This window comes from Ochotona curzoniae, unplaced genomic scaffold (genome assembly GCF_017591425.1).
Source record: "Ochotona curzoniae isolate NIBS_2020 unplaced genomic scaffold, NIBS_Ocur_1.0 contig_3190, whole genome shotgun sequence".
Classification (NCBI taxonomy): domain Eukaryota; kingdom Metazoa; phylum Chordata; class Mammalia; order Lagomorpha; family Ochotonidae; genus Ochotona; species Ochotona curzoniae.
This window is the reverse complement of record NW_024465751.1, coordinates 2,245,744-2,265,630: the sequence shown is the minus strand read 5'-3', so window position 1 is coordinate 2,265,630 and position 19,887 is coordinate 2,245,744. Positions and strand designations below refer to the sequence as shown.

The window sequence follows — 19,887 nt, the reverse complement described above, 5'->3', positions numbered from 1 at the left end:
AATAGAAGCAAGGAAAGCATTTAATAAATATCTAGCATAAACCCACATCAAAAGAACAGAAAGAAACTGACTTAACATTACTAAGATCCATGGCAGACACGATACTTAATGATAAAGAACTGGAAATGTTGTTTTACAAGACAGGATCACCATACAGAAGCCCACTCCAACTGCTGCCATTTTTCCTCATACTGAAGGCTTTTGTAGGCACCATGAGAAAATACAGGCCTGGAAAATTCTGCAAGGTTGTTGCTTGCAAATAATGTGTTTTCCAACATGGAAAACACAAGACAATGTTTGCAATATTGCATTTTTTTCAAGAGGTCATTAAGATTGCTTCATATAGAAACAGTACACAGAAATCATTAGCAAGAGACAAACAGCAGCGAGACAATGACATGGCTATGTTTTCATAAACTAAAATATATTAAGAATAAATCTAATAAAGAATGGCACAGGATTTATAAGAAAATGTACAAACTTTGACCAAGGGCTCAGAAGTAAATAGAGCTATTACAAAGTCCAGCAAAGAAAGTGATGCAGATGTCAACTTTTCCCTGCCAACATATACATTACATACATTTTTGATCCAGATTCCACTGGGAACGTTTCAGGACTATTTGATTAGCAGATTCTAACATTCTGAAATGGATGTTTAGCCTAGTGGTTCAAACTTCTGTGTCCCACACTGAAACACCTGAAGGACCAACTCTGCTTCTTCACCCCACTTTCCTAGCAGTGCGGACTCCAGAGAGCAGGGTGACACCAGGAGCATCTGAGCTCCAGCCACACGCTAGGGCAGTGCAGATGGAATTTCTGGCTCCTGGCATTGGCTCCAGCTCAGCTGCAGCTGTCACAGGCATTCAGGGACTGACCACATAGATGGAGCTCTCTCTACATATGTGCAACTCTCTCTTTCCCTCTCTCGGTTTCTCTGACTCTCTACCTCTCAAAAAACTTCAAAAAAAATTAAATAGCTAAAGTAGTTACACAAAGAATTTTCGCAACGTAGCTTGTAGAACTGTAGCTGCCTATTTCAACATATATGTGTGTCTGAGATATTGTAGAAACACTGTTTTCAATTTTATGAGATTATGTTATCTAAATTTTAAAGCTTTCACAATACAGAATCAAGTTAGCTCACTATATTTGCAATACATTTAAAGAAGCAATGAAAACTGAGTACTTATAAACAAAAGGGTTAATATTCACATTAAAAGCATATTTATCATACAATTGACAAAACAGAATGTTTTCATGACACAGTTAGAATGATTAAATGTATGACCATGTGATCTGTATGTAGCTTTTCTAAAATACTCCCACTTTATAAATCAAAGCACACTTCCAAATTCATCTTTCCTGTGCATCTTTTCTGGAGAGTTCTCTAAGGATCATTTTAGATGCAAATTAGAGGTGCTAGTGGGAAGAAGCACTTTTTTCTCAGGAAAGAAAATTGTTACAAACAACGGGATGCATTTGTTCTGGATCCCCTCCCAATTGATATCATATTTTATTTTTCAAATTAATCTTATGGAAAATACATAATATGCTGAAGACCTCTGGAAGGGAACTAAGTTTTCTGTTTTAACTGGACAGTAAGCTCTAATATATTACGTACGGAGAAGAACTGATGTCAGGGTCCCACCGTCCATCAAAGCCTGGATTACTCCTCTTGTCCACATTTCCATACTCGCTGCGAACTTTATTCTCAGCCTCTTCTTTTTCTTTGGCTCGTCTGAGGCAGTAAGCTTTTTCCTGTTCTCTGATTTGCTGTTCAATCATTGAATAGTTCTGCAGTGCCTGAATTCGTTCTGAACGTTCTATTTCTTTACCATCCAACCACTTAAATGATAAACAAAAACAAATAAAAAAGCAAGTACAAATGCTTGAAAATTGCAGTGTGTATCAACTCCAAGTTTATTTTTATTGTAATATTTGAAATTCAGCAATATAACATACCAACCATAATGATATAAAATGAAAACAAACTAATTAATAGGAAATATCAGAAAAACTGATTTGAAATTACTTCAGGAAAATCAAGATGGCAAAATAGGGTAAGGACAGATTCGAACCATTAGCCAGAGTGAAGCAGAGGGCACTCTGCAGCAGGTAGAAGAGGACAGTCCAAAGGCAGAAGAGCACTTGGTGAAAACAGACATGTGAAAGCAGCGGACACAATGGTGTGGTGTTGCAGTGACCAGATGCCCAAGGGAAGTCAGTGAACAGATCTGAACTCCGCCAGTGGCTGGAGCTCCACCAACAGCCAGGTGGCAAGGGGAGTCAAAGGGAGCTCAGCAGGTGAACCCAGGCAAAGAACTGTCCATCCTGCTGGAAAAGTGGCAAAGGCTGTGATATTAGATGGGCAACAGTGAGCTGTACATGTGCTGAGCTGGGAGCCAACTCACTTCCAGCTCAGTACATTGCACTGGTTCCACAGGGAAAATAATATCGACTTTGGCATCCTATGGGTCAAAATAGGTCCAGGTGACCCTCAGACCTATAAGCCAGTAGGCTCTGGCAAGAACAGCACCACCTAGTTATTTAGGACACCTAGTGTCTCCCTAATCATGGGAATCACACAAAAAAGGAAGTGAGAGATAGTTTGTACAGACAAGGGTGCAGCCACAGCATGGGATTACATGAGGTGGAGAGTGGTGATCCAGGAGCTGGAGCTACAGAGAACATGGTGGAAGTCTAACACAAGAGCTGATACTCGCTGGAGGGAGATGCACAAGTGACTGTAAACAAAGAACTAGGTACCAACTGAAATAAGTAAAATTGACCTGTATACCTGTGAGTGACACAACTTAAAATCTGCCTTAAGGAGAAGAATCTATTAATCAGAATAGCAATGACCCAGATCAGAAGAAGAGACAGAGGCACAATGAATTTTACTGAAGATTCTCCTGCAAAGGAACAAAAGCCTTTGCCAACCTCAGAGTTAACTGAGGAAGACATTGAGAAAATGGGGGATACAAAATTCAGAAAACTTATTTAAAAAACTTTTTTTATCAGTAATAGGAAGCACATAGAGGAGTTCAAGGAATTTAAGGAATATGTCACGCAGGAAATACCAACACTGAAACAAAATCAAGCCGAATTACTGAGAATGAAGGACACAATAGAGCAAATTAAAAATTCAGCTGAATGTTCCAATAACAGAATGAAAGAGGCAGAAGAAAGAAATTACAGAATTGGAAGATATTTCCTGTCACTTGAGGGAAAGAACCAAAAATCTGAAAGCTAAGCTGGGTCAAACCAAAAAAAAAAAAAAAAGTATTGAAGAACTAACAGACACTATTAAAAGGCCGAATGTAAGAGTTACGGGAATTCCAGAGGCATAAAAAGAGAAACTGGGTTTAAAGCTGTATTCAATGAAATAATAAAGAAAAACTTTCCTAATCTGGAGAAAGAATTGGGAAACAGAATACATGAGGTCCCATCAGGTTTCACCAAAAGCGATCTTCACCATGACACATGATAATCAAGCTCTATTCAATCAAACATAAAGGAAAGATTCTTATATGTGCCCATGAAAAGATCAATTGCCATGCCCAGGAATGGCAATCAGAATCACAGTTGACCTCTCACAGAAAACTCTATAGGCCAGAAGAAAATGGGGCAACATATTCCATACTCTAAAGTGAAAAAATTGTCAGGCCAGAATAACATACTCAGGAAAGCTTTTGTTCTTCTTTAAAAATAAAATAACATTTTTCCACAGTAAAAATAAACAACAACAACAAAAAGAAAACCCTCAAAGAATACACCTGTTTGGGCCTGGCGTAGTAGCCAATTGGTTAAAGTCTTTGCCTTGCACATGCTGAAATCCTGTACAGGTACTGGTTCTTTATCCCAGTGGCCCCACTTTTCATCCAGCTCTCTGCTTGTGGCCTGGAAGGGGTGTTGAGGACAGCCCAAGGGCTTGGGACCCTGTCCACGTGGGAAATGTGGAAGAAGCTCCTGGCTCCTGGTTTCGCATCAGCTCAGCTTTGGCCATCGCAGTTACTTGGGGAGTGAATCGGCCAGACAGAAGATCTTCCTCACTGTCTCTCTCCTCTGTATATCTGACTTTCCAATAAAAATAAACAGATCTTTAAAAAAGAATATACCTTTTCTAGATATGCTCTACACATGATACTTAAAGATGTTCTCTTCACAGAGAAAATTAATAGCACCCACCAAATCCAAAGTTAAATGTGAAGAACATTCCAGTAAAATAACAACAGAAGACTAAATCAAACAATAAACAACCCATTGCTAAAATGGCAACACCAAATTTTCACCTACTCACATTAACCCTGAATATAAATGGCTTAAACCCATCAATCATATGTCACACATTAGTAGACTGAATTAAAAAAACAAAGCCAATATATTTGTTGCCTACAGGAGACTCATCTCACCAACAAAGATCAGCAAAAACTCCATCTCATGGATTTTGATGTTTGTTTTAATTTTCATTTATTTAAAACTTTATTTTTTCATATTAAATTCTTCCCTGACTCATAGGTCATATTGTAGCATCATTTTCTTCAAGAAGCTTCTGGATTTTCATTTCTTCCATGACACATTGGTAATTCAATAGATGTTATTTAACTTTATGGCATCTTTAATTTCTTTTTGTCTTTCTGTTGTTGATTTTGTTTTCTGGATTTTCATTTAAGTGGATATACAGTAACTGTGTAATGGAGACTATCATTTCTAGTAGCATGTTATTTAACTTCATAGCACTGTAAATTTTTATTTATTTACTGTTGTTGATTTTGTATTATGGCTTTATATTTAAGGGAATGTATACTAACTGTTTAATGGAGACTATCATATCCAGCTGTGAGGATACAATGCAGCAATCTCTACTTGAGACAAAGAGGGACTTACAATGAAACTGTTTACTATATCTTGACAATAGGATGCGGGACTGTCTGCCATTGTCCATGCCCGCAATGATGGACTTATGATTGTGTATGAAGAACTATACTTCAGTAAAAATATAGGAGAAATTAGCGGGCAGAGGAGGAGACTTGGAGAGGAGGGCCAGGGAAATCCTACAGCGTACAGAACTGCATCATAAAATAATAATATTAATAATTCAATGGGAAAAGGTAACATTGATTGAAATTGATATTCATTTCAGACAATGAACAGAGTTCATAAAATATCTTTATTGGTAATAAAAGATAAGTAGGCTTTCTGTACATGCCAATAAATAATGGTAAATTTATTGCATTAATTTTATAAATGTTCCCTTTACCAACAATTTCAATGCTTAAGTCAAAGCATGGTTCCTAAATCTAACAATGGCATTTCCTGAGTGCTCTCTATAAAAAGGGCAAAGGGCTAATGCATACCCCATTCCTTGGCCCTGCTACATCGTGCCAGGAAGCCAGTCACTAGCAAGCCCACTGAGGAGACTGCTCAATCCAGGAGTGTTCATTATCTTACAACCTCCTCTTACAAGTAGACACTGGTGAAGCTCTGATGACATTCGTCCTCTGCTATAATATATTCTCAATAAATGCATACACTCAAAATGTGGTTTAGTTAAAAAAAAAAAAACAAAATTATGGCTTTACCAAAAAGTCTCTTGAGTAGCACATAAAACCAAGTCCTAACACAAACAAGCCTACATTCAACTCTAAACAATAAGACACACAGGTTATATTATTAATTGCACCTGACATTTTCATAATGAGATTTCAAATAATAATTGTGGGGAGTGGGGTGCCGAACCTGCTCCCAGGAATAGGAGAGGCTGTCACAGGATGGTGGCTGGCCCAGGGCCAGGAGGCAGGGTTGGTCTCACTAGCAGGTAAACAGGAAGTCACAGGGATAGGCTGATGCCCTCACTGCAATTATGTCGTTGCTACTGGCCTATCAGGTAACGCCAAGTGGACCCACGGGGAGAAGTGATTGGTGAAGAATGGTATAAAAGCAGCCGCTAAAAGCTAAGGATGGGGGACAAGGAGGAGGAAAACAGGGAGAGAGTGACGGACGGGATGAGAAGAACAGGGCAGTAGAGAGGGGTAGGAAAGCTAATATCTTTAGGTGGAAATGTTAAGGTGGATGGAGAAAATGGCACTGGAGAGAGGGTATAAATGCAGCTGCATTTGGCAATAAGGGGTCTAGTTGCGGTTCCAGCTTTTCCCAGACCCTCAAGAGTGTGCCTCATAGGTAGTGTCGCTGCTCGTGGGCGACAACTGGTGGCCCGTACAGGGAATTTTCAGGCCTAAGACAAACAAGAGGGAGCGCGACAATAATATTAAAATATTGCACAATATTTTAACTTTAATGCAATATCTAACTAAAATCTGAAATGTCCAAGCTGTAAATGTAAGAGGCCTACTTATTTGTGCAGTTTTCTTTTAGAAGAGGAAGTTAAGTATCCACAAGGATATGGTCATTTGGCAACTGCTCCCCAATAATGTCCCATTCCAACCCCCGTGAATGCAACCCTATAAGGCCATACATTTTTTACAAGTGTGTTGAAGCTAGACTGTTTTTACGATCAGGGCAGGTGGTTCTTTCAAATCTCACACATAAAAGAAAGGCAAGTGATGCAGGGTCAGGGCTGGGAAGGGATAAAAAGCTGCTGCCTGTGGGCTGTGAGGATGAAGAAAGAGGCCAGAGCCCAGACACACAGGCATCTCAAAGCTGGAAAAGGAGTGTGTGTGTGTGTGTATCTTTAAGACACCAGTTTGTGTAAGCTTGCTATAATAGCAACAAGCAAAAGTTCAAATGAAATCCACATAAAGATTTAGTAAAATGCACCTTTAAAAACCACTAGGATTAAACTTTGAATTAAAACTACAATGTGGACATTTGGAAAACATAATTTCAAAAGTGTTTTCATGACAAGAATTATCAAGCCATAGACAGCTACATAGATGGTTCTAAGTTGCAAATGAAAACATAAACATAAGTCAGGTACACTATTTTTTTTACTTTGAATGTTTGAATTATGTGGTACAATTTCATATAGACTGGGATTCTCCCCAAACTCCCGCCCACACAGATTGTCCCCATTTTGCTACAGTGATGTAGTCCTTCATAAGAGATCATAATTCCATCAGTCAGGTACACTATTTTGATTGTATTTAATTTCTATATACCAGTTTCTAACGTTGCTTTAATAAATTATCTCTAAAGCAGACTTTTCGATGTTCTTAAGGGATGCCACAGATTACTTCTGTAGAAATAAGTCCATATAGCATCAGGCTTCAGAAGGGTTTCTTCTAGTATTCTCCAATAAAAGATGAGGTCACAACGATAAAATGTAATTTAGCAAGATACTTTGTAAAGGTGATAAGTGATTGCATCTACATACTGAAATTAATCCAGATTTAATCTGGATCCAGGTTCTGATTAGGCTGGAAAATTTTTACTAAATAAAATCCATTTATTATATCAGATTGGGCATTTAGCCGTTCGGCTAAAATGTCCATGTGACACATCAGAGTGCCTGGGCTGCACTGTCTGTTCTGGCTCCCTATGTTCCACCAGTGCAGACCCTGGGAGACAGCAACTGGGCTCCTGGAGCGGAGTCCTCAGCGGAGTCCTGGATTGTGTCTCTTGCCCTACTATCTGGACCTGGCCCAGCTATCGCCGGCATCTGAAGACTAAACCAGCAGATAGCGGCTCTCTCTCTCTCTCTCAGTGTGTGTGGGTGTGTGTGTTCCTGACTCGCAACTAAAATTTTAAAATAAATTCATTATTTATTGTAACTACATCTAGTTTATTTATATTTGAATAGCAGAAACATAATCATAGTCAGAGATTTCCAAACCATTAGTTCATTCCCACATGTCCAAAACAGTCAAGATCTGTGTCAGACCAAAGGGAGACGCCAGGAGCTGCATCCAGTCTCCCAACTACTGACCCATCACGTATTCCTTCCCATGGTGTGCATTCTATATACAAGTATAGAACACTTCTATAACAAGTAAATGTGTATGTACATATATATATTTGAGTGTATATTATTAACACAGATTAGCATACATGTATATGTATATAAATAAATATTGTAACAACTGGATAATTCTGGTTAAATACAGTTTTTTTAATCTCAGATTTCTATGAAAACTTGGAAGTAAAATGATATTCCGTTACCTACAACAAGAGAAAATTAATTAATAAGTTTATTGAATACTCTGCCCCAACATTGTTCAAAGAAATATTTACATAGACAAGCCAGGCTTCAAAGATTGCTGAAAATGAAGCCTCTGACATATTAAGACAGAAGCCAAAAGACCCTATGTTGAGATCTGATGACACGTTTGGGACTGTGCCCCAGCACCTATTCTGGAGGTACCAGTTTAGTTGATGACTTCTGTTAGGTGGTCTTTGAAATCATTCCAAATTCCCTTCAAACCAAATTCACATCTGAGTTTAACCAAGCCGAATGAACAAGAAGAAACTTTCAGGTTGAATATTTTTGGTAATCCTTGGTCTTTCTTTACTCAGGATTCTTGTCAACCTGGGTCAGACTGTCCACACTTACTGATAGCAATTGTGTCTGGACTGCAGCAAAGCAGAGAGAGAGGAGACTAAGATGTACTGAAGACCTCACAGGATTCCTCCGAAGTAAGAATTACTGTCCTATTATAAGTAAGTAAAATCAGGCAACCCGCTCACAGAGGATAGAAACATGAGTCATACCCTCCTCACCTCTCTTTTTCCCACTACGTTAAAGGGCTTTTTTCCTACATGGAGTGGCTCAGTCACAGAAGAGAACACTCTTCCATGTGATCATCTAAAATAAAACTACCCTGTTACCACAGGCTGAATTGAGTCATCCCACTAGGTATGTTGAAATCCTAGCTGTCCGCCCCACCCACCCCCTAAGAGCTTCAAAATGCAACCTTCTTGGAAAAAAGGGTCATTGCAGAGGTAATTTATCAAACAAGGTCACGCTGGAGTTGGAGTCAATATGGTACTGTGGTGAAGTGTGATGCCTGATGAGTCAGGGATGCAGGAGAGCATCATGTGAGGATGAAGCAGAAACAGGAGATGTTTTGGCAGAGGTCAAAGATGGGCAAGATTGGCAGCAATCCCCCAGGAGTAGGCAGAGAGGCACAGAAAGAATCAATGCTATCAATAACTTCACTCAAACATCTGGCTTCTAGAACCATGAGATAACGAATTTCTGTCCTTTAGGTCACCCAGCTGTGGTCCTTTGTTACAGCAGCACAAGGAAAATGCTGCATCTATTGAGCAATTCCTTTTTAACCTGTCACAATCTTTCAGATGAAATGGCAAGTGAGATGATAAAGTATCTCAATCTATTTTTAAACACTAGTAAATTCATTAGTGAATATCATTCTTCAAAAAGAGGCTATTGACAATAGTAACATCTGATGCAGAGAAGTCTTTCTAAAAGACTTGATCCAAAGCTTGTACAATTGTCCAAAGGGAAGCAGCGAATGTAGCCACAAGTGTGAGAGATGGAGGTCCTGGTGTCTGGCATAAGTGGGTTTTAATCCCAACATTATTCTCTGAGTGTATTCCTGGTGTAGAGATGCATGGGCTCTGTCAGATTCAGGCGTGCCAGCTTAAACCAGGACTGACAGTTCTCTGAGCCTTTGTTCCTAAGTTGTGAATGAACGTGTCCCCATTCATGGGTCTGGCTGGATCAGAGATGCTGTGCTTAAAGCACCTGGGACAACCTGGTGCCTTGTTTTGGCACCTGTGTGATGCCTGCATGCCTCCATGCCCAGCACTGCAGCACTGACAGGCTCAGCCATGCGGACCACACAGCCTTCCACTCCTGAGACACCTGTGAAGACATCCATTCCAGTATGGGCTCTATTTCTATGGTGCGCCAGTGCTCATCAGCTCATTCTCAAGAATGTCATGGCCCAGTGATGATTGGTTACTGTGTTTGAGATAGTTTATCAATGATTCAAGATTCAGTCACCTGTGCCACTCTTTCTCTTGATGGGAGACAGTCTGGATTATAAGAAATGTGTTCTGTGACTCCTGTAGCCAGTCATCTCTCAACTACAGAGAACCCGAGGTTGAGAAACGACTGTCCTCTGAGAACTGACACAATACCCATCACTTTCCCTGCACCGAAAGAATTTTAGGAGCACTGGAAACTGTAAACAAATCCAAACTTTTTAAAACATACTCAGGCCCAGCGTGACAGCCTAGAAAGCACCAGAATCCCGCATGGGTGCTAGTTCTAATCCAGGACTGCCCCACTTCCCATCCAACTACTGCTTGTGGCCTGGAAAACCAGTCGAAGATGGCCCAAAGCTTTGGAACCCTGCACCCTCATGGAAGACCTGGAAAAGCTCCTGGTTCCTGGTTTCGGATCAGCTCAGCTCCAGCCATACCGGCCACTTGGGGAGTGAATCAACTCATAGATCTTCCTCTCTTTCCAATAAATAAATAAATCTTAAAATTTAAAAAAAAAAAACCTCTCCAACAGGATTTCTCCAGAAACCACATTTGCCCCTGTTCTCAAAGCATAAGACTCAGCATATGCAGCCTAAGAGATTAAAACATCAGTGCTGTTTCTCCAATGAGGTCCCTAGATCAGCAGCATGGGAACTGCACTTGAGGGTCTGTTAGAAATTGGGATGTCAGATCCCCTGTCAGACCTGAACCCCAAACTCTGAGGGTGGGACAAAGGAATATGCGTTTCAAAAAGCCTTCTCAGTATTTTGATACACATCTAAATTCAAGGAGCACTGCCACAGAGAATGGGTTCAGAAGAAATTAGAAAAGACGCAAATACACATCAGGTTAAGATTATGCACAAAGGAATAGCTACCATGGAAACCCTCTGTGTTTGGTTTACAACTACTCAAAATGAATTCTCATTAGTAATGATGGATACACTCCTTAACAATAAGGTGAGCTCCCTGGGAAATAGTTAAGACCTCTTTGTTTTGAATGAGAAAGGAGAAAAGTCTGAAATTGATTTTTCAAAGATTTATTAAAACTATTAAAACAATGTTAAAGGTTTAGGGAGTCTCAGATTAGTTTTCTCTGTAATGTTCCCTGAAAATTCTTTGAACTGATCATGAATGATTATAGTAGTTCACGCTGGTTTTCCGGTGTTCCTGGTATCATTAAAACAAGCATACCTTTAGTTGGTGAAGAGTTGCCACCACAAACGCCCGGTAGCCATCGAAGTTAGCGCATGGATTTCCCATGAGAAAGAGCTCCTCCAGGTGGATGTTCTGTTTCAGGGTTTGGATGCTGCTCAGCTCCCCAATGAAATTCACGGTCAAGTCAAGTTTTTTTAGCACTTCACAGCCTGTTGAGAATGAAAAAAAGAAAAAGAAGAGTCACAAAATGCATGTGCACGACAGCACATGACAGAAGTTCAGCAATGACAATGTTGCACCTGCTGATCAACCGCAGTGTTCACCAAGAAGTGCTCTGCACAAAGCTCAATGAAAAATTTAGGGTAACCTCATTTTTCTATTTGGATCTCTCCTTCCCTTCAATATCTTAAAAGCAGACTTTCACATCAGTCCCCTAGTGTCAGCAGTCCAGGGGTACCACCTGCCCTGCTCACAGCGACAAGGCCGAGGCTGGTCAATGTCTGCATTTGGTCACTTTCTGACATGAAGAAACCCAAGCAGAAGCTGCTATTAGCATCGGTGTGACATCAAAACAAAATCTTACAGGAGAGGCTTTGGATCCCATCTGGAGTCTTTCCCAGGTTATAGGAATACATTTTACCATGAGGCTGACCCGTGGCAGGCTTCCCCCAAAGGAAAAGTTTGTGATAAAAATCAGTACTTTCAAAGTCATGTAATAAAGATAGAATGGCTCCAGGACCACCAGTAAGAGAACTGAAATTGTTAATAAAGGAGAAGAGCAGGAGTCATGCATGCTTACAAGAATAATATCAAAAACTAGGTGACTAATGTTCACATGAACTTGAAAGTTAATCTTAAAGTATTCCCTTTCCTCCTTTACGTCATCAGCCCAGTCCTGCCTGTTTTAACTCCTAAACTCTTTCCACAAACTCCCTGTCCACTAGCAGCCTGTCATTAACACTCCAATACAGACTTACCATCTTTTTCACAGAACATGACAACATGACAATTTTGTAAATGATCTAATTATGCTGAGACCACAAGCAATAAGAAAGAAGGAAAATGATATGAAAAAAACAAACAAACAAGCAGGTCTGGAATACTTCATATGCCACAGGCAAGGCAGCACGCAGAGAATGATAAGCACGTGTTGAAATACATGTTGAAAGGCTTCTCTGGCCAAACTCGGAGCATTATGGTGGTGAGATAATCCACAGACTAGAACAGAAATCCATTAGTCCATATTATAAACATTAATTGGAGAAACAGAAAAGTCCTTCTTCAGAGTGCAATTTTACCTAATAAATATAGAAAGAATGATGGGATTAGAAAGCTTTTAATGAATGCTAAAACTGGACCATGAAATTATGATGAGAAACAAGATACACACTTGTCAAAATATCTTCCCACAAATTACTTCTTAATTAAAAAGTAAAACACAGTAGCTTTGCAATGCAGAAGCCTACTGGATGATGCATTTCCTTCGTCCCTTCTATAAAGACAGACAGAAACTGCAATAGCAGTATTGGTCCATTTTAATTATTTGTGTTATCAGTTGCCATATCTGAATTTTTCTCTTTTTTGTTTGATTGCATACGACCAGTTTTCTCCTATTAGAACATTGGAAATATTTTTTACTCACTCATCTACTTGAACAATATCTTCAGCAAAAGAAGGGGAAAGAGAAGTCAAGAAGTAGGGCCAACGCCATGACATGCAGGCTAAGCCTCTGCCTATGGCACCAGTAATCCCATATAAGCACCCGTTGGTGTCCCTGCAGCTGCTCCACTTCTGATCCACCTCCCTGCTTATGGCCAGGGATGGCAACAAAGAACTGCTCAAATCCTTAGGCCCCTGCACCCACATGGGAGACCCAGAAGGAGCTCCTGTCCTTGGCAGATTGGTCCATCTCTGGCCATGGTGGCCACTGGGAATGGCCTCGCATATAAAAGAGCTTTCTCTGTTTCTCATCTTTGCAACAATTTCAAATAAAAAATAAGATAAATCTTTAAAAAGAAAAGCAATGTCGATGTTTCATTTGTGGAGAAAAGGGAGAGATGATGAGAGCAAGCCACAGAGAAGAAGGAAGAAGACAAAGATAAATGGGTAACTGGAGCATATCAGTCAACAGGGAGATTAGTCAACAGCTTCAAGGCAAAACCAAACAAGGCACAAATTCAAAGATAATTGAGCAATTGTGGGGAAAAGATGACACCGACAAGACTGTCTAGATCGAATCATTTCAGTGCCACCAGGTGATCACTATATTACACTAAATTGCAGGACACAGAATTACATGATAGAAATCAGTAGATAAAGAGGGAGAAGAAACCCAAATGCCCACCTTTTCAAGTGGGTAAGCAAACTCTAATGTATCCATTTAATATAAGATTAAAAAAAATAGTGACTATGACCACTATATCAAGACCAGTCACTGTGCACGGGTTCATATCCCATAGCTCATTAAGATAGCCGGTTCTGCAATGCAAACGTAGGAGGAGGTGGGCAGAAGGGAACTGAGAACCTTCAAGACAACGTGAGAGGACAGAATGTGCACCTTGTGCGTCAGCAAGTTACCAGATGATGCCGAAAGTGCGAATAACAATAAACAGAGAAGCATGATGAAAGTGAGTCAGGAATAAGGAGGCCAACGTGATATGAACACGTTGTTTGAGCATACGTAACCACAGAAACAAGAGGCATTGAGAATGATTACACTAGGGAGCTGGCACTGAGTGTGTGAGTACATGACAAGAGACTGTGCTTTTTCAACACGCATAAGCCACTTCTTAATTTTTATGACTATTTTATTTACATAAGGTGAAAGATTTCACATATTTCACATATCCAGATTTAGAAGTCTAATGATGCTCCACACTGACCTGTTCTGTCCATGCCTCCACCATCGCTCCTCCTTTCCTTTATGTGCTTTTTAGAATGACATACTTCAAGATTATTTTATCCTCAGAAGCTTAACCCGCTATTAGGTAAAGAATTAAACAAACAGTAGCTAGAAACTACTGCTCCTGAAGAGGAGAGACAATAATCAAATCTCATAACGTCAACTTCACTCATAGAGATCATATTTCTTTGTATTCTGTATGTCAGTTACCATAATGCAGGAATACTATATAATACTTGCCTTCTGAGAATTGAATTATTTCACTAAACGTAATAATTTCCATTTGCATCCGTTTTGTCACAAAAGACAGAATTTCATTCCTTCTTATAACTGATGATTATTCCAAAGTGTGTATATAACACATTTTCTTTATCCAGCCATCAGTTCATGGACATGTCAGTTGATTCCATACCTTAACTATCATAAACTAAGTTACAATAAGGTACAGATAATTCTCTTGTATGCTGTTTTCATTTCATTTTGGTAAAATCCCAGAAGCAGGATGGCTAGGTCATAGGTTGGATCTATGTTGAGGTTCCTCCTCACTCCAGTGAAACTGGCCTACATTCAGAAGTTACTAACAACACCTGCTGGCATGGATGAGGGAAAGGTTCCCTCCTTCACCGCTGGTGGGAGTGCAGGCTAGTACAACCACTATGGGAATCAGTATGGAGAGTGCTTGGAGAATTACAAATAAATCTGCCATATGACCCGGCTATCCCACTCCTAGAAATATACCCAAAGGAAATGAAAACTGCATATAAGAAGGGGATCTATAATCCCATATTTACAGCAGCACAATCTATAATAGCAAAGACACAGAAACAATCCAGATGCCCACCCAAAGAGCAGTGGCTAAAGAATCTGTGGTACATCTACTCCATGGATGTAGATGGTATAATGAAATTATACCATTTGCAACTAGATGGTCCCAACTACAGACTATTATGCTCAGTGAAACAAGTCAATCTCAAAAGGACAAATATCATAGTGGTTTTCTCTGATATAAGGCAGCCCTCATGCAAATTCTAAGTTCAATATCCCTTTGCATACTGTTTTTGCTGCATCGCATGCATTTTAATATTTTTATTTCATTTTTATTTCTTCCAAACACCTTATTTTCTCTTGTCGAATGCATCACACAGTGGCATCGTTTTGCCCAGCAGGCTTTTGTGTTCTCGTCATCCATGCGCTGCTTATTCAGTGGCACTTCTTTCCGACTTCATGGCATTGTATTTTTTTTTCTTCTTTTTGTATTTAACTTCACACAAGTTGTTGACCTTATTTTGTGGCTTCTCATTTAAAGGAAGGCATAGTGATGGAGTAATAGAGACTACTATATCCAGATGTGAGGACACATTGCAATATGCATCCCTACCTCCAAATCAAAGATGGACTCCCAATGAAACTGTTGGCCTTATCTAGACAATGGGTGGCTGGACTGTCTGCCATTGTCTGCAGCAGCAATGTTGGAGCACACTTAAATAACAGACTGATGCAATCATGACTCTTTATGATGGACTATACTATTTAACAGAATGGGGACAGTCAGTTGGGGAATTTGGGTGGTGGGAATTCCACATTCAATGGAATAGTACCTTAAAATTCAAAATTCAAAATATGAATTTAAAAAATATAAAAATCAATAAATGTGATTTATCACAGTAACAAATTAAATAATAAAACTCATATGATTATCTCAATAGATGCAGAGATAAAAGACGGTCTAGTTTCCTTTCACAATAAAAAACCTTAGGCAAACTGGGAATATAAAGAACAGTCTTGAAACAACCAAGGTAACCTATCACAGATCCATCATCAATAGGGAAATGAGCAGGATCCAACATGAGACAAGGATTTTACCACTGCTATTCAACATAGCCAGAGCCAGTGGGCTAGAGAAACAAATCAAAGGAATACAAACTGGAAAGGGGGAAGACAAATTATAACTCTTTGCAGACAACATAATATGTCATAAAACACATATGCATATATGAATAAAACAAGACTCCATTAAAGCCTGTTGGAAATCAAGATGTTTGGTAAACTTGCAGGATATAAAATAAACACAAAAATTTAATAGCCTTTAAGCAATGCTATGTCCAAGACTCACTTTGACCTTAAATCACCCACTGTACTATTATGGTAAAAAATGTATTAATTATGAGACACAGGAGGGCCCAATGCAGTAGCCTAGCAGCTAAAGTCCTCTCTTTGAATGTGCTGGGATCCCATATGAGCACTGGTTCTAATCCCGGCAGACCCGCTTCCCATCCAGATCCATGCTTGTGGCCTGAGAAAGTAGTCAAGGACTTTGCATTTGAAATGAATAAATCTTAAAAAAAAAAAATTGGCCATTTCTCCATGTAGCCTACACTTAAGAAAAAAATACACGAGAATATTTAAACTGTAAAAGAACAAATAAAATCTGTATATGTTCCAGATTTTACTATATATGTGCAGAAAATTCAACAAATCACATTTTCAAAAATAATTTTTTGAGATGAAGAAAAAGAACAAATTCTCAGGTCCTATGAAATTATTAAGTATATAAATAATTTTGCAATTTGGCAAGTCTATACCTGTTGTACCTTTTAGCATTTAGTCTGCAAAATCATAAAATAATATTTTAAATAATTTTTTCCCTTTCCTATTCTCAGAATTTCATTGTGGGTGATTTCAAGAAAACACCTCAACTAGAAGCAGAACCGACTCCTGCCATGCTGGTTCTGTGAGTTCCAGTCACGATGCCAAACGTAACTGCGCGTGGGTGCTGGCACAGCAGTTAAGTCGCCCATGTTCCACAGTGAGTGCCTGGGTTTGCTATCCGGCTCCAGCTCTTCACGCTGGCTTCTTATTGATGCAGAAAAGGGAGGCAGGGCGATGGGTCAGGCAGCTAGGTTCCTGTACCAGCACAGGGGACCTGCCTGACCTGTCTTCTGAGATGTGGGCTTTGACCCCAGCCCAGTCCTGCTTGTGGCAGACACCTGGGGAAGGATCCGGCAGACAGGAGCTAGCTCTTGCTCTTTTTCTCCTTCTTCCCCCTCTCCCAGCACAGATACATAAAAGAAGAGAAAATAAAATGCTGAAAACACCAAACAGGCGCTATTTTAAACGTACCAATATACTCGGTAATGCAGTCATCAAATTACAACGTGTGAACTTGGCCATAAAGAATAAATATCAAAGCACATATATAGATGTAATTAAGCCTATATCTGTATGTCCGCATGTACACTTTACATTAACAAATGCCAGATGGATCTTTGAAATGCGGAAGATATATTGGGAGCAGTCTGACCCAAGATATGGGTTACATGGTATTTCTTAAGTTTATTTATAAGGTTCTCGAAGACATTTTAATTAGGATTTTTGTTTTTATAAGAAGCGGTTGCCATTTAAAGACTTCAGCAAGGTGAGAAATTCATGTACTTGTCTATTTTGCTGTGCTTCTGCAGATGAAGAACCACCAAACGGTCACTGCAGCTTTCAGCGTGAAGAATCTCCAGCTTTCTTCTCCTTGGTTTACAGGTAAACCATGTTTGCTTCCCTAAAGATGAGCGGCGTTTGCCAGACTTGCTCCCAGCAGCCAGGCGCTCCTCTGCTTCAGCTGAGCCCAGGCCCCCACGGCATTTCATGAAAGCCCAGCCCAGCAGAGAGTAACGGTCCCGGAGCCCAATAACACTGACGCACAAAGGTTGGGAGGCTCACACTACTCCATCTGGGTTAGGGTGTGGAGAAAGGAGGGACGGAAAGAGGAAGCACTTTGTCTTATGGGAAATCCATAAGAGGGAAAAAAATTAGCTATGTTAGCCATTTTTTAGCATCTAGGAAGAAAAAGAAAAAGAAATCAAACAATGTATTTTAAAATCACAATAACATTTACTCAAATAGGTGTCTTAAGTGCGTACATCCATTTTTCTCTAGGAGTTTAAATTGTGCAGGTAGACAAGATGCATCCTCCTTCCCTTGGCCTCTCCCACCAAGCATATCCTTAGAGGACTCTGCACTCAAGGTACCTTCATCACACTGCAAGGCAGCACACCAAAGGAAAGCCCGGCTCAGATGCACAGTTGGGATGAGCAGAGATGCTGCAGAAGACAATAGCAACAATGCTTCCCTCTAGTGGAAGATGAGCAAACTATCCCAAAAGTTGAACTATCCCATAAACTTTCCTAATTAAAACAAGCCACAGACAACACAACCCAGAGTCAAATTCTTACTTCTCTGATGCTTCGGGCTGAAATTCTACTACCACAGTACATGGATACTGAATAAGCTTGTAATTTACCTTCTGAATAAGAGATCATAGTAAGAGGGTTATAACGCAATAACAGAGTTATGACCCCATTTCTAACCCAGAAAAAACGATTTAAACATGGAAAGAATCTTCTAGACTCTAGCATGGAGATTTGGCTTGAGGGCTTTGAAACAGAAATTTTCTATGTTTGAGAGATAAAAATTAAAAATGTATGATGCGTATTTATATCCTTATGAGGAGATGATATAAACTTGATAACAATTGAAATCAAATGGAATCAAATGAACTGAAATCCACCATGACCCAAGTGAAGTTGTTCTAACTTTAGCTGTTGGCAGATGGGAGTGGGGTGGGCCTAGCAGCTGGCCTGCCTGTGCTCCATACCCCGACCGTAAAGCCCGTGTCGGTATGCTCTTCCCACTCACGGGGAGCATGAGCCCTGCCAGGAAGAGGAGAGGCTGGAAGGCAGCCCAACACCCACACCCACCAACACACCCAAATCTTTGTGGCTGCACTCAGGCACGAAGGTTTGCCAGACATTTAGAGGAAGATGACACAAAATAAAAGGCTATAATGTACAACAGGAAACCTCATACGAATAGAGCGAATTCAGGGAACTGAAGAACAGAAAGCAGAATTCAAGTAATTATCTCCAAAGAAATTTCAGCAGACACCTCCTCCAGTGAAAAATAAGAACAGGAAGCATCAACCAGAGAACAGAAGTGAGTTCAGTAGAATAACAATGACTGGCCAAAATAAAGAGCTGATCGTAAACAAACTGAAGGCTGGATGAAGAGATGAATGTAATAATTATTTAGAATTTAAATTTGGTAAAATATAAGCAGAAAAGAAGCTTAAATAATGAATTTTAAAATGTATGAAATATTGGTCTAGCACAACTGGCATTCAATTACAACCATCTCTAGAGGAAATCAGCTAAAAAAAAGAGGAAATTACTGGAGTAGATGATAGGATGAAGGAAAGGAGAAAGGAAGAAAGGAAGGGAACGAGACAGGATAGAGGTGCGGGTAAGAAAAAAATGACAAATTCTGTTATCTAGCAAAATCATCCTTCAAAACTTAAACGAAAAACTAAGGTATGTCTAGATAAACAAAAACTGGAGATTTGCCACTAACAGATGTTCCTACATGAAATATTAAAAAGATTCCTTCAGGTTGAACAGCAAGACACTGGAGAGTAACTCAAATATGCATGAAAAAATAAAAACTATCAGTAAAGCTGAGGCAAATATAGAAAGCAACAGAAATGTATTTTGTCTGTACCTAGTTTCTCTTCTAGCTTATTTAAAAGATAGTGACAAAATGAAATAATTATATGTGGATGAGCAAATGATGTATAAAGAAGTAGTTTGTGAAAAATAACAGTATAAACAAGGGAAGAGAAACAAAATTATAGGAGCAATGTTTTAGATATTATTTATAAAGTTGGTATTAATTAGAACTACATTTGTATAAGTCAAATTGTTAACTATAAATTTATAGGACAACCTCTAATAAAATAATAATAATGATTAAGAAACAAAAGAAACTAATGTGATAAAGAAAATGTCATATTAAAAAAAGGTGATATGGGCCCGGCACGGTGGCGCAAGTGGTTAAAGGTCCTCACCTTGCACGCCCGGGATCCCATTTGGGCGC

At 39.5% G+C, this 19,887-nt stretch overlaps 1 protein-coding gene across 1 annotated transcript in view; it reads right to left on the bottom strand.

The window, feature by feature from the left end:
- Window positions 1–19,887, bottom strand: part of DNAAF11 (dynein axonemal assembly factor 11) — an 82,463-nt gene that overhangs the window by 46,909 nt on the left and 15,667 nt on the right. The window contains exons 4-5 of the mRNA XM_040979261.1: window positions 11,103–11,275; window positions 1,622–1,845 (exon numbers count right to left, since the gene is read on the bottom strand). Coding sequence (XP_040835195.1) covers window positions 1,622–1,845; window positions 11,103–11,275 — 397 coding nt within the window. The remainder of the gene's footprint in view (window positions 1–1,621; window positions 1,846–11,102; window positions 11,276–19,887) is intronic.